The sequence below is a fragment of the Arachis hypogaea genome, chromosome 16, assembly GCF_003086295.3.
Source record: "Arachis hypogaea cultivar Tifrunner chromosome 16, arahy.Tifrunner.gnm2.J5K5, whole genome shotgun sequence".
NCBI classification, from domain to species: domain Eukaryota; kingdom Viridiplantae; phylum Streptophyta; class Magnoliopsida; order Fabales; family Fabaceae; genus Arachis; species Arachis hypogaea.
Window position 1 is genome coordinate 139,765,036 of NC_092051.1, and position 14,093 is coordinate 139,779,128.

Consider the following 14,093-nt stretch of genomic DNA (forward strand, 5'->3'; position numbering starts at 1 on the left):
AACCTCACAGTTCTGACAGGTCAGAGAGTCGAAGCAAGTCAAGAGGAAAGTACAAGCCAAGAAAGGAGTTTATTTGTCACCATTGTGGCAAGCCGGGACATATCAAGAGATATTGTAGGTTCTTGAAAAGAGAACAATCAAGGGGAAGAAACGAAGACAAAGGTAAAGATAGTGATAAAGAAACTGCTGCTATTGTTTATGAAGATGTTCTTATCACATATGATGAAAATTATGTGAATCTTGTCTGTGATGATTCCACTTGGATTATGGACTCTGGTGCCTCATGTCATGTCACTCCGAGGCGTGAATTTTTCACTTCCTATACTGCTGGAAATTTTGGCAAGATCAAATTGGGAGATAAAAGAGTGTGTGATATTATTGGTATGGGTGATATGTGGCTTGAAACTAATATGGGATGCAAGTTGCAGTTGAAGAATGTTAGGCATGCGCCAGATATGCAGTTCAATCTTATTTCAGTGAAGGCATTGGATCAAGAGGGGTATTGCACTTCCTTTGGTAGTGGAAAATGCAAGATCACCAAAGGGGCTCTCATTGTTGCTAGAGAAGACAATAGTCTCACTACTCTCTACCGGTTGCAAGCAAAGTTGTACAAAGAAGATGTGAATGTAGCTGATGATTCCTCTTCTGATTTGTGGCACATACGTCTTGGTCACTTGAGCGAGAAAGGACTAAGCGTCTTGGCCAAGAAGCACTCACTTCCAGTGAAAGGTACAACTTTAAATACTTGCACTCATTGTTTTGTTGGAAAGCATGCTAGAGTATCATTTCATAATTCTGGACCTCATAGGAGATCACATGTTCTAGACTTAGTTCACACTGATGTTTGCACTATGGATGCTAAGACACTAGGTGGTGCATCATATTTTGTTACTTTTATTGATGATTATTCTCGAAAAGTGTGGGCTTTTGTTTTGAAATCTAAAGACCAGGTGCTCGGAATCTTCAAACACTTTCATGCAAGTGTTGAAAGAGAAACAGGAAGGAAATTGAAATGTGTTCGAGCAGATAATGGTGGTGAATACAGGGGTCCGTTTGAGGAGTATTGTAAAGGACATGGGATCAAGTTTGAGAAGACGGTTCCTAAGACTCCTCAACATAATGGAGTTGCAGAGAGAATGAATCGCACTATCAATGATAAGTAAGGTGTATGCTCTCTCATGCAAAGTTGCCTAAATCCTTTTGGGGTGAAGCGATGAGGACTGCAGTAGACTTGATCAACCTTTCTCCTTCTGTTCCACTTAATGGTGATGTTCCAGAGAAAGTTTGGAGAGGGAAAGATGTCTCCTATAGTCACTTGAGAGTGTTCGGCTGCAGAGCTTTTGTTCACATTCCAAGAGATGAAAGGTCTAAACTTGATGGAAAGTCAAAGCAGTGTATCTTCATGGGTTATGGTCACGAAGACTTTGGTTACAGATTATGGGATCCGGCGAGCAAGAAGATAATTAGAAGCCGAGATGTGATTTTTCTTGAAGACCAAACTATTGAAGATCTTGAGAAGATAGATAAGCCAACAGTAACTGTTAGACGCTCTGTTGATGATGAACCTGGTCCTTTCACTAGACCTCCTGTTGATGGGGGAGATGTACAAGTTGATAATGATGGTGATGATTTGCATGATGAACCTGCACCTCAACCTGAGGTGCCAGATGTTGAAGTTCCACCTGAACCACCAGTTGAGCTTGAATTGAGAAGATCTACTAGAGAGAGTCATCCTTCTCAGAAATACTCTCCTCATGAGTATGTGATGAACACTGAGACTGGGGAGTCAGAGAGCTACCAGGAAGCTATGTCTGATGAGTATAAAGAAGATTGGTTGAAGGCCATGCAAGAAGAAATGAAATCCTTGCATGAGAATCATACTTTTGAATTGGTGAAGTTGCCGAAGGGTAAGAGAGCATTCAAGAATAAATGGGTGTTCAAGTTGAAAGTGGATGAAAATGTCTCATGACCAAGGTACAAAGCTCGATTGGTTGTGAAAGGCTTTGAGCAAAAGAAAGGTATTGATTTTGAGGAGATTTTCTCTCTAGTTGTGAAGATGTCCTCTATTCGAGTTGTGCTTGGATTGACGGCTAGCTTGAATTTAGAGGTTGAGCAGCTTGATGTGAAGACTGCATTCCTTCACGGTGACATAGATAAAGAAATCTATATGGAGCAACCAGAGGGTTTCGAGGTTAAAGGAAAGGAGCACCTTGTATGCAAGTTGAAGAAGAGCTTATATGGGTTGAAGCAAGCGCCAAGGCAGTGATACACGAAGTTTGATTCCTTCATGGAAGGTCATGGGTATAGTAAGACTTCTTCTGATCATTGTGTCTATGTTAAGAAATTCTCTGATGGTGATTTTATAATTCTCTTGCTTTATGTTGATGACATGTTGATTGTTGGTCATGACACTAAGAAGATTGAAAGTCTTAAGAAAGACTTGAACAGATCCTTTGCTATGAAGGATTTGGGTCTTGCAAAGAAAATCCTTGGCATGAGTATCACTCGTGACAGGAAGAATGGAAAACTGTGGTTGTCACAGCAGAAGTACATTGAAAAGGTTTTAGAGAGGTTTAGCATGAGTAATTCTAAACCTGTTAGTACTCCACTTGCTAGTCATTTCAAGCTGAGTTTGCAGCAATGTCCTACAAGTGAGAAAGAGAAAGCGGAAATGAAGAAGATTCCATATGCATCTGCAGTTGGCAGTTTGATGTATGCTATGGTTTGCACCAGGTCGGATATTGCTCATGCAGTTGGAGTTGTTAGTCGGTTTCTCTCTAATCCTGGCAAAGAACACTGGCAAGCAGTGAAGTGGATTCTCAGATACCTTAATGGTACTTCTAGAGTTTGTTTATGCTTTGGAAGTGGCCAACCTGTGTTGGATGGTTACACAGATGCGGATATGGCTGGGGATCTTGATTCAAGGAAGTCTACTTCTGGTTATATGATGACTTTTGCAGGGGGAGCTGTGTCATGGCAATCTCGACTTCAGAAATGTGTTGCTTTGTCTACTACAGAGGCAGAATATATTGCTGTTGTTGAAGCTTCTAAGGAACTCTTATGGATGAAGAAATTTCTACAAGAGTTAGGCATCAATCAAGAGAAGTTTGTGTTATTCTGTGACAGTCAGAGTGCTATTCATCTCAGCAAGAATCTGACGTTTCATTCCAGATCGAAGCACATAGAGGTGAGGTATCATTGGATACGTCAAGCGCTTGAGATGAAGTCATATGCACTTGAGAAGATCCATACTGATGATAATGGTTCAGATATGATGACTAAAAGTTTACCTGCAGTGAAGTTTGATTCCTGCAAAGAGAAGGCGGGCTTGGTGGAGCAGCCTATCCCCACACTTGAGTTGGTGAGGGGGAGATTTGTTGGTGGGTCCCCAACCTCAAGTGGGGCCCACACATTAAAACAAAAAAAAATAAATAAATAAATAAATAACAGAAAGTGGCTTTAAGCCACGGAGGAAGGGAGAGAGAGATTTTTGAAGGCTTCATTCATTTGAATGAAAGGAAAATAACAGCAAGGGTTTCGGCGTTGGAGAAGAAAAAATTTGGGGGAAAAGGGCAAGCCAACTTTGATCACATTGACTTGGTAAACTTGCTCCATTTCTTATGAAATTTTAGTATGTTATTCCTGGTGTAGAGATGAACATTAGGATATAACTTATTTGTTGTATTGCCTTCTCTTTTGCCTGATTTGAGATACCCACTTTGTGGAGGGTTTATGTTGATTCCACCAGTTTTGGTGATGTATTTTGTTGATTGTTGAGATGCCCTAGTGTTACTAGGAAGACTGTTTGTGTACCCATTATTCTGATAGTGGAAGATTTTTCTGGACTAGGTCCCGTGGGTTTTTTGTCCCTCTTTTGGGGGTTTTCCCACGTTAAAATTCTGGTGTCTGATTATTTAATTTCTGCCATTATATTTGCTGCTTGGAGTATCTTTGGCATTGCCCATTTAATTGCACAGGTTGTGGGAAAATTATTTCTGGTGCTTCCGCTGTTAGACAGGTTCTTGTTTTGAACCTTGGTTGAGATTTTCCCAACAGAAATAACAATTGAAACTCTTTAAACGTTCAGGGTAAAATTAAGGGAATTTGAATATTATTAAGGGTAAATTTAAAAATTTTGATAATAAAAAAGTGCATTTTCTCATAATAATATTAAGTCCAAAGAAATAACAATTGGTTTGTGTTTTTTGGGCTTTTTAGTATTCTATGGAATATACTTTTGGTAGCCTAAGGTCTTAGTTTTCTTGTTCAAAATCTAAGAAAGCATGTAAACATATCATAATAATAAGCAAACATTGTAAAGAAATATGCAGAAAAAATTATATTAAATATAGAGTGTTCTTTCAATATTTATCTTACATATACACTTTACATAATGCTAAAGTTGAAATAATGAATTATCACTGAAAATACTCTTTAACCTTAGCGAAATTCTAAAGCATTAAGGGTAAGTAAACCTTGGTAGAATGAAAACAAGTTACAGGGAAACAAAGTTTGTACACTAGAAGAAACTGAAATGAACAAAATGTAATTAAATTAATTAACAAGAGTAATAAGAACTTAGTCAGAATGAATAATTTGTATATCGTTTGTCTATGAGACTAATAAGCTTGTAAGTGTATATTCAGTGAATAAAATTTCAATCATTTTACAATGGTCAAACTCTATTTATAGAAAAATTCTTTTATTGTATTTTTTTTTTTTTGTGTCTCCTTTATTTGTTGTATGTTTGATATGTGTCCAACTCTTTATTCTTTTTTAGAAGTACTTTTATTAATTTAAATTCAATAATTGAATAACAATTATTTATATATATAACTATTATTTATCTAAAAATAATTTTGTCTATTTATATAATTTTGAATATTCTCAGAATTTATTTTATTATTTTACATTATATATGTTTTCTTTAGATATAGAATTATTTTAAAACGAACAGAACAAATATAATTTTTTTTTTCAATGATGATTAGATATTACTAAACTTTAATTTCTTCCGCTGTGCCTTACTTGGATGGAAAATATGACAACGACCCAAAGTAATTAACAGGTTAACTAACGTTAATTATTTCATTCATAATTGATTAAAGAAGACAATCCAAAGTCCACTAATAGGACGACTTATATGATTTATCTTTTTCTGTAGAGGATATCACATAATAATGTTACACAAATCCTTCAAAATATATAGGTCCGGAGTATAGATATTTATCAAAGCTATATTATCTTGAATAGTGTAAATCCATACAAAGATATATGACATGTATAGATTTAGGTTGTGTTTGAAATTTGCTCCCCAGAAATCAAAGTTTTAGACACGGAGAAATAAAGACAGAAAAATCAATAGAGACGGATAATTTTTGTTCTCGTTTTTAGAACAAAAATACTTTATATATCTCTGACTCTATTTTTTCTTTTCTGTCTTTATTACCTTATCTCTGTATTTATATTTGTGTAGCATTATTATTGGGTTTAGCTAGCTAGCTAGCTAGGTTTGAAAATTAACAATGGATCTGTAGGTGTGACCGGGAACCCAGCCAGCAGGTATGACATTGTTGGCCACAATAGAGTTACCGGACTCGAGTGTGGTTAGCCGAAGAGAGAAAGGTGCTCTGAGTGGTGACCCTTTGTCAAGTTTCCAAACAGCACCCCATGATTGATCCATGGTGTACCATGAGGCTGAGTCAAGTGCTTCTTTGAGTTCAACTTTTGAAAGGTCACCATCTCCATCCTCGTATTCAATCACGGCAGCGAAGTATTCTTGGTTCGATCCAGCATCCACGTGGAATGCAATTGACACACCAGGGTAGTTGCATTCAACTCTGCAAGAAAATAGCTTGTCACGTTTAAGAAAATGTGGCTTGTTTGATAAAATAAGTCAATGTAAGACGAAACTATAAAAATTAGGCGAATATAAGTTAGAAAGTCAAGAATTTTTAATTAAGAATTTAGTAATTTATTGTTAATGTTAATATCACGATTTAATGTGCCTCAGGAACGATATATTTACTTGAATTGATCACTGGACCATGATTTCAATAGTAGTCATCTTGTAGGAGTTAGGTGCTAGTTTTAGGTTTTTGATAATAATATTTCATCTACGACAAAATCTTTTGACTTTTATTGGAGTAATTCATGCATTAATTCTATTGTAAACAAAATAATATAAACGCTAAGAGAATAATAATGATAATAACATACACCGACCAAATCTTGCTACGATGAATGTCAAAAACTGAAAATTTAAGTCAATAAAGTTGTAATATTTATTGAAAATATAGTGAAAGTTTTTCAGAATTATTTTGTCCCACTTGGAATATCAATTAAGCTAATTGAGTATATAAAGTATAGAGTATATATATAATAACAAGTTAGAAGGTTGAATTACGAAAGAAACCTTCGATGCTGAATGTTGATTTTGCCAGCATTGCGCAAGGTGCCATCTTGACCTGAGAGAGCCATGGCACCAAAAGCAGTGCCACTCAAATCAAAATGGTATTCGGCATCTGAACCACATCCATCGCACTCATCTGTCATCACTATCTTCACAGGCTCTCCCGAGCATGCTGAATTCCCAGTGCACCTCACCTTAAATAATAAATTATAATTGCAACCCAGCATGAGTTAATTACTATACTATATATTAGGATGCATTTTTTTTCCCCAAAGGATGCATTTGTTTTCTGACACCTAAACTGGGATACTGGAATTGAATATTGTGTTCAGTAATCAAAATTAAAATTAAAATTTTAGTCTCAATGACATAAAATTTTAATTTTTTAGTATCTTTAGAAAGTAAAATATAGCATTAAAATTTTTATAATATTTATTTTTAAAAATATTTTTATTTAATTTTTTTAAATTTTAAATCTATCTTTCAATCTTTATATTTATCTTTTTTTTTACCAACGATAGAGAAACTCGAACCCATGACCTCTTAAATGAGTACGAAAAGACTATGTCATTTGAATTATAAGTCATTGGTCTCTATATTTATCTTAAATCAAATATAATATTGAAATATAATTAAGTCCAGTATATTTTACACCAAATACGATAAAAAAAAACTTAATTCAGTCTTTATCTCTAAGTCTCGGTCTCTTTCAAACGCAATCGTAAAGAATCCAATTTGGTCATAGAAATTTTAATTTAATACCATATCAAAAAAATATTTTTCTAAATCATTTAAATAGATTAAAAAAATACATAAATAGTTATTATATCTTGAATAATTGGAAGTCAACATATAATACATATATAAAAATTAAAAGAATATATAGTTTTAATAATTTTGAAGTATAGTTGCGACAGTATAAAACGTATCATATATTATATTTCAATTTGTAAATTATTATTTACACAGTAGTGCAAACATCAACGATTACGAAGTTTTATTTTATTAAGTAGAAGAGTTTGCTATATAGATCATGTTTATAGGTAGATCTTTCATTAAAAAAATATCATTTGAACCCATATGTAAAATTCTTAATTAGTCATTTCTCATGCACAATGATGATTAAAAATATATATAATTACTTTACTAATAATATAATAACACATACATGCATATATCTCTAATTTATAATGAAAATGTAAATCCAAAAATATAATAATTCAGGAAATATATGTGGCTTCGTGTTTCAAGATATGAACCTCGTAACAAGAACCACAGCCTTTGCCGTTTTCATATAAACGAGGGCTTCCTGCTGATACCATTGCAGAGATTGGAGCTTGGCCAACAGTAACTCCATATCCACAAGCACCACCTACATGATCATGACAATTATATTATATTATATATATACAAGGACCACAGTCTAATTAATCAATCGTTATAAATTGGGTTTAAGAATTTGTACACTAATAATTATGGCGTTAAAAAACGTTTCTCATCGTTAAAATTTCTTTTCAATAATTCAGCAATTGTTTAAGCAGTATTTGGGTATCTTATAAATATGCAAAAATATCCAAAAGATAATAAAAAATTAATCAAAATAGTTCAAATTATTTTATTTTATATTTTTTAATTATTTTTTATTTTATTTTATCTTCTTTAATTTAATTATTTATTGAAATGATCTAATAATATTAGATATAATAAATATGTAATTATAGATATCACATACACAAAATTATAAATATAATGTTAAATAAGATTATTTTAAATTAGAATTCCGCTAGATAATCAATTTGGAATATAATCAATTATAGTCAATTAATTGAAAAAATGCTAATTATATATAAATAAAAAAAAAACAATTTCTCACTACACTCATTTTTTGAAATTTCAAAATTAAAAACAAAGACGAGTTAATTAAATTGGCTTATAGTATGGTTGGTTCTCTAAAGTTTTTTTTTAAATTATTATTTATTTGTATCATCAACGAAAAATTGCATGGCAATGACGTTATTATTACCTTCACTTCCATCACCGTTAGCAGGTCCATACCAAGTGGCAAGTGCCGGTGACCAATCTGAACCAGATGGGGTGTATGAGAATGAAGCATTCACAAGCTTTTTAGGGTTGAAGCAGAAGGAAGGGTTCACTAGGAATATTGACAGGAACACTAGGAAACTGAGTATGTGAGAGAGGGCACACTGAAGTGTAAGAGCCATATATATTATCACAACAGAGTTTGCCAATACCGTTTGGTACTTGATGGTTACTGTGATCTATGTTGTGTGGAATATGCTATGGCTATGGTGCTATTTATAGAACTATAATTAAAGAGATTCAAGTTCGAATTATATTATTCCTAAAGAAAATTATATATAAAACAAGTTATTCGACAATTTTTATTCTTGAGTATATATTTAAATTGGTCATCGATATATAAATTAATTTCATATTAGATATTTTAATTTTTAATAATATTTTATTACTTTAAAATATCTAAATATTATTGTTAGAGAATTTAATACAATAAAATATTTAATTATTAAATAAATCAATTTTTAACAGATTTTATTATAAGATAATTAAATACCTAATAAATATTATAACAAGACAAATTATTTTTCTTATAGAGAGATTAATTTGTTTCGAATACCTCTAAAATAATAAAAAATTATTAATAATCAAAATATTCAATTTAAATTTTTTTAGAAATTAATTTAAATATTTATTTTTTATTCTTTATATAGTAGAGTTTGAATCTAGTCGAGTTAGTTGAACTTTATGTAATAGAATTATATAGAATGGTTCAATGGAAAAAAAAAAACAAAGAGAAATTAAAGAGGGAAGTGCATATTTTAATTTATTAACCGAAAACAAGTAAAGTATTCCACATGGGAAAATAAAAAATTATAAAAAAAATATAATAAATAAATGATGGAGAGAAAGTTGAGTCTCACCACTACTTTGCACAAACGTCATAGAAGAAGCCAAGTAACAAGTTTGTATTTTAGATTGGAGACGTCATTCACGTATTCATCGTAATGTAAGGAGATGGGACTTCCCTAATTATCGTACGTAGATTGCGATCTTATTAGATAGAAGCAGATTCTGTTGTTTATGTATGTCAAGGACATTTAAATGGTTAGTGTGGCAAGTGTAAGAAGTGTTGAAGTTAGTTTAACATCTAAAAAAATAAAAAAAAAGTGAGGAATTTATAAGATGAGAGACTCATTAACTTATTATCTTAAGATTTTGAGTTGGATGTGATGTCATCTTATGTTCTCGATGGGTCGACAGTAGGGCTGTCAAACGGGCTAGCCTGGCCCATTTAGACCCGGCCCATTAAGCCCACTTTATTCGCGGGCCAAAATTTTCTAACTCGGACCATTTATGGTCAGTCTAATGGGTTAAATGGGCCAGTCCGTTTATTATTTTATTTTATTTTTTGAAAAATATTTTTGACAAAAAATATCATTTTTAGGTCAAAAATCATTAAAAAATAATATTTCTTTTAATTGATGGGTCGGATTTTCGGGTCGGATCAGGAGAAATATTAGGTAAAAGTGCTACTCTTTTAAAAAAATATAAAAAAAATTAAACGGGCTACCCGTTTAACCCGAAATTTAAACGGACTTAATTTTAGAGACAAAGTCCACCTATTTAAACGGATAAACAGATTAGCCCGATAAATTTAGCCCATTTTGATGGCCCTAGTCGACGGCTCTCCACGATGACCCAACATAAACTACCAATGCAAAGATAAGACTAATTAGAGGCCAAAAATGATTATAGAAAATTAACTTATTTTATTTGTATTTTTTATTTGCCTATTCCTTAATCACTTGTTAGAATAATTGAATAATATTATATAATAAAAAATATTAAATATATATTAAAATTAGTTATAATATATTTATATATAAATATGTATATAGTTTAATATATTTTTAATATATTTTATAATTTAATATATGATATATAATAAATATATAACTATACATATTATACATATAATGTTATATATGTTAAATTAAATAAAATAACTTTTTAAGTTAGTATCTCCTTAATAACATTATCATGTATAAGGAGGCCCACAAAAATAACTACAGAGAATGAAAATTACAAACATTCTCTAAAAGATAATTGATAAAATAATTAAATAAGAGAGATATAATTAATAACATATTATCTAAAAATTAAAGGTTATTTAGAGATAGGATTTTGAGCCAATTTTAAAAAAGTATTTTAGAAAATAAAATATTTTTATTATTTTAAAAAATAACTATGTTATATATATACTAAAAATTAATTACTAGTTGTTAGTCAAAATAAAATAAGTTTTGAGGTATCGAGATCAAGACTTGATTGATACATTCGAAGGCCATAAGGTTTATCGATGAGTGGAGACAATTGATGCTAGTTATTAATATAATTCAAAGCGCGAAAGCGGTTATACAAAAATTTACGTACATGGAAAATGCATAAGGATTTGATTGGTTGAGAAACCTTATAAATAGTTGAAGATCGGAAGGAACAAGGGTTGGAATCTCATTTCAAAAAACACTCTCGCACACTCATATCTCTAACAAATTTCTGAGTTTGCAAAGAGCTTTTTTTCTGTAGAGTTCCTTCTATGTCTTTTACATTCACTTTAATTAAATTTCTCGTAAACTTTCTTTTCCTACAAATTTATCTTTTCAACAAGTTTGTTCTTTTCACTTTCTTTTAAGATTCCGTACCTTGTATTCGATTTCAAAAACCTTCTATTTTGCCGAAGGCAATTTCTAGCTTTATTTAAATTAAATACCATTTCTTTCATTCTCAGTCATTTTATTTCTAAAGTTATTTTTTTTACTTTTTAGTTTTTCCTTTGTTATTGTAACCAAATAAAAGAATCTTTGATGCATTTTTCAAAAATAGTACCTATAAGAGGAGTAGGTTTCGCTCCCAGATCACTAGATATCGAACCACCTAAATTTTCTAAAAATCTACATAACAAATTGACACTCCTAGTGAGACAATTTTAAAAATTAAGTGTGCCAAAAAATTTCTGTAATGATCTAGTGTGTGCAACTTAGAAGTGACAGAATTTTACATATAGCAGACAAAGTTTCTAATTCTAACGCTGAGTCATCTGCAACTGATAATGTTTTTATAGTTGCACAAACTTCGGCGGAGATGATGTTGCGTTCTAAAGGTAGTATGTTGGGAGAGAATGCGACGGTTACTAATTCGATAATAGTGGGCGAAATCCACATCCACAAATTGCCCTGATGCAAACACAACCGCCAATAACCGCTGGTTGGCCCCTTACGGCCTTCCTCCAGGTTATACTCCACCAATGGGTGGTTATGCTCGTCCGGTTCAATTTGAAAATACATCAGGAGTAGTCAACAATTCAGTTCCTCCACTATATCCTGAGTTTTCTCGTGATTATCAAGTGGGTTTTACATCGAATGATCCTGGTTCAATGGCTGCTTTTCGACAGCATGTTGATGAAAGTTATCATGATTTGGTCAATTTATTGACCCAGTAAATGACTATCATTTTGAACCCATGATGGCTAATCATGAGTCAAAATTTGAACGTCTTGCAAAACAAGTTGAGCGGATTGCTCGAATTGTTGATTACAATGAAGGTGATCAGTAGAATATGCAAATGAATCCAGAAGATGCAATAAACATGTCCAGAAATAGGGATGGAGATATGCACTTTGAAGGAGATATTCCACGAGTAGTTCAACGATATCAAAATGCGGATGCAGTATTGGCTCGAATGTGAGCCAATCAACATGGTGAATGATACCAAGTTACTAGGATTGTTGAGGATGTGCTTAACAGAGTTAGATTCAATGTGGATTTTATGAATCAACCATACTTTGTTTCTACTTTTTCTGCTGTTGTACAAGCAGCAGAGATGCCTAGGGGTGTAAAAAAATCTTAAAATAATAACAAAGTTTGCAAGCGAAGTTGGCTAATCGACCACTGAGCATATTGCTCGATATATGGTCAAATTGGAAATTTAGCAAATGATGAAAACTTGAAGATGAAATTCTTTCCTTCCTCTTTAACGAAGAAGCATTTACTTGGTTTTCTAATCTCATGCCTAATTTGATTGTAACTTGGGTGCAATTGGAGAGTGCTTTTCATTCTCAATTTTTTAGAGGAAAAATGAATGTAACAATCACTGTCTTGGTGGCTTTGAAACGTGAAAATGGAGAATCAATTAACGACTTCATGAATTGTTTTAAAAATACTCGAAGTTGATGCTATGTGTCTCTTTCCGAAAGTGAAGTGGTAAAATAGCAACTATGGATTTAGGTTTTTACATGCGTCAAAAGTTGCTTAAAGTCCATATACCTAATTTGGCTCATTTGGACGAAAGAGTTCGTCAAGTGAAAATTCTTCAAAAGGAAAAAGAAAGATTTAAAAATGAGAAAAGGTTGAAAAATAAACCCTTTTCTCGAAAAGAAAAGGTTTCATATGTCGAAATGGAATCCTCAAGTGAGGAATCTAATTTTGAATTTTCTAAAGTTGATTTGGCTGAATTAAAGAAAGGTCCACCTTATGTGTGTTCTTTGCTTAAGAAAATCACAAGTGTTGATAAATCTAATGATACAAAACATAAGAGTAGAAAGAAGTACAGCTTTGATATTTCAAAATTAGATCAAATATTTGATGTGTTACTTAGACTTAGAGATAAATAATTAATCTTGCTGGAAGGCAGGACATTGCTTTTGATAAAAGATTTAAAGGGGAAATCCTATTGTAAATTTCATCAAGCAACTAGCCATTTGACTAATAATTGTGTCCGTTTCAGGAATTTGATTCAAGAAGCAATCATGGAGGGGATATTAAAGTTTGATGATGGCAAAAAAGATATGAAGATTGATTATTGATCCCTTCGATGCCGGTGTAAATTTTGCAGAGCCCTTCTTAGGGATCAACATGGTTGGTTTTTCTTATGAATTTGATACTGCTTTGGGGAATTTCAAAACTAATGTTCGAGTAGTGTACCTGGGTGTTGGTGAAGGATTGTTGGATATCTTGATGCAGCAGAAATTAAAGGATCAAGATGTGTCTTTGTGCCCTCGATTTAATGTTGTATTTGATGCTGATGTTGTAGCTATATTTGAGAAAGAAAGGATGAAAAAAGGGTTAGCTCATAAGGAGGAACAAATTCGTTAGAGGCAATCTTCTCAACAACAAGAGGGACAAAGTTATGGAGTCCCTCAAAGTAATTTTTCCCCTTCAATGAGTCATTCGCAAACCTTAGGTGTGCAATGGATAAGAAATTGTCAAGAGTTTCGTAATCGAGATGCGCAGTATAAGCGTAATCCTCAGAGGGGTCATCGAGGTTTTAATCGAGGTCGTTATCCATATCCTCGAGAAAAAGCTAGAAGACATCGAGGTGGTATGTATGGACGATAGATGGTGCGAAAAAATGATCAAATTCCAAGGACAATGGGGCAACCCCTTCTGTTCATTCTCGAATAGTCTTCCCATCTGATGGAAAACTGTTCCTAAAGGGATTCCTTCACCAGCTAAATTTAAAAAGGCAAGGCTGTTGTTGCAGCCCCAGTCAATGATAAAGAAAAGGACATTGACTTGGATGGAGAATATTTCGATGAAGGAGATGAGAAAATGGTGAGCACTATCTCGATTATACCAACTGAGTA

The 14,093-nt window shown here is 32.7% G+C and overlaps 1 protein-coding gene across 1 annotated transcript; it reads right to left on the minus strand.

The window, feature by feature from the left end:
• Nucleotides 1–5,206: 5,206 nt before the first annotated feature.
• On the minus strand, nt 5,207–8,708 carry LOC112755317 (putative expansin-B2). The gene is made up of 4 exons (XM_025803315.3): nt 8,436–8,708; nt 7,672–7,784; nt 6,416–6,606; nt 5,207–5,840 (listed from the first exon to the last, which is right to left on the minus strand). The coding sequence occupies exons 1-4, from the start codon at nt 8,632–8,634 to the stop codon at nt 5,507–5,509; spliced, it is 837 nt and encodes a 278-aa protein (XP_025659100.1). The 5' UTR covers nt 8,635–8,708; the 3' UTR covers nt 5,207–5,506.
• Between the last annotated feature and the right edge of the window lie 5,385 nt (nt 8,709–14,093).

Excerpts from the sequence above, each read along its gene's own strand:
- LOC112755317 (XM_025803315.3), bottom strand. The coding sequence starts at position 8,634 with ATGGCTCTTACACTTCAGTGTGCCCTCTCTCACATACTCAGTTTCCTA. Across the intron at positions 7,785-8,435 it reads TAACGGTGATGGAAGTGAAG|GTGGTGCTTGTGGATATGGA; the intron begins GTAATAATAACG and ends ATGATCATGTAG. Across the intron at positions 5,841-6,415 it reads ATCAACATTCAGCATCGAAG|AGTTGAATGCAACTACCCTG; the intron begins GTTTCTTTCGTA and ends ATTTTCTTGCAG.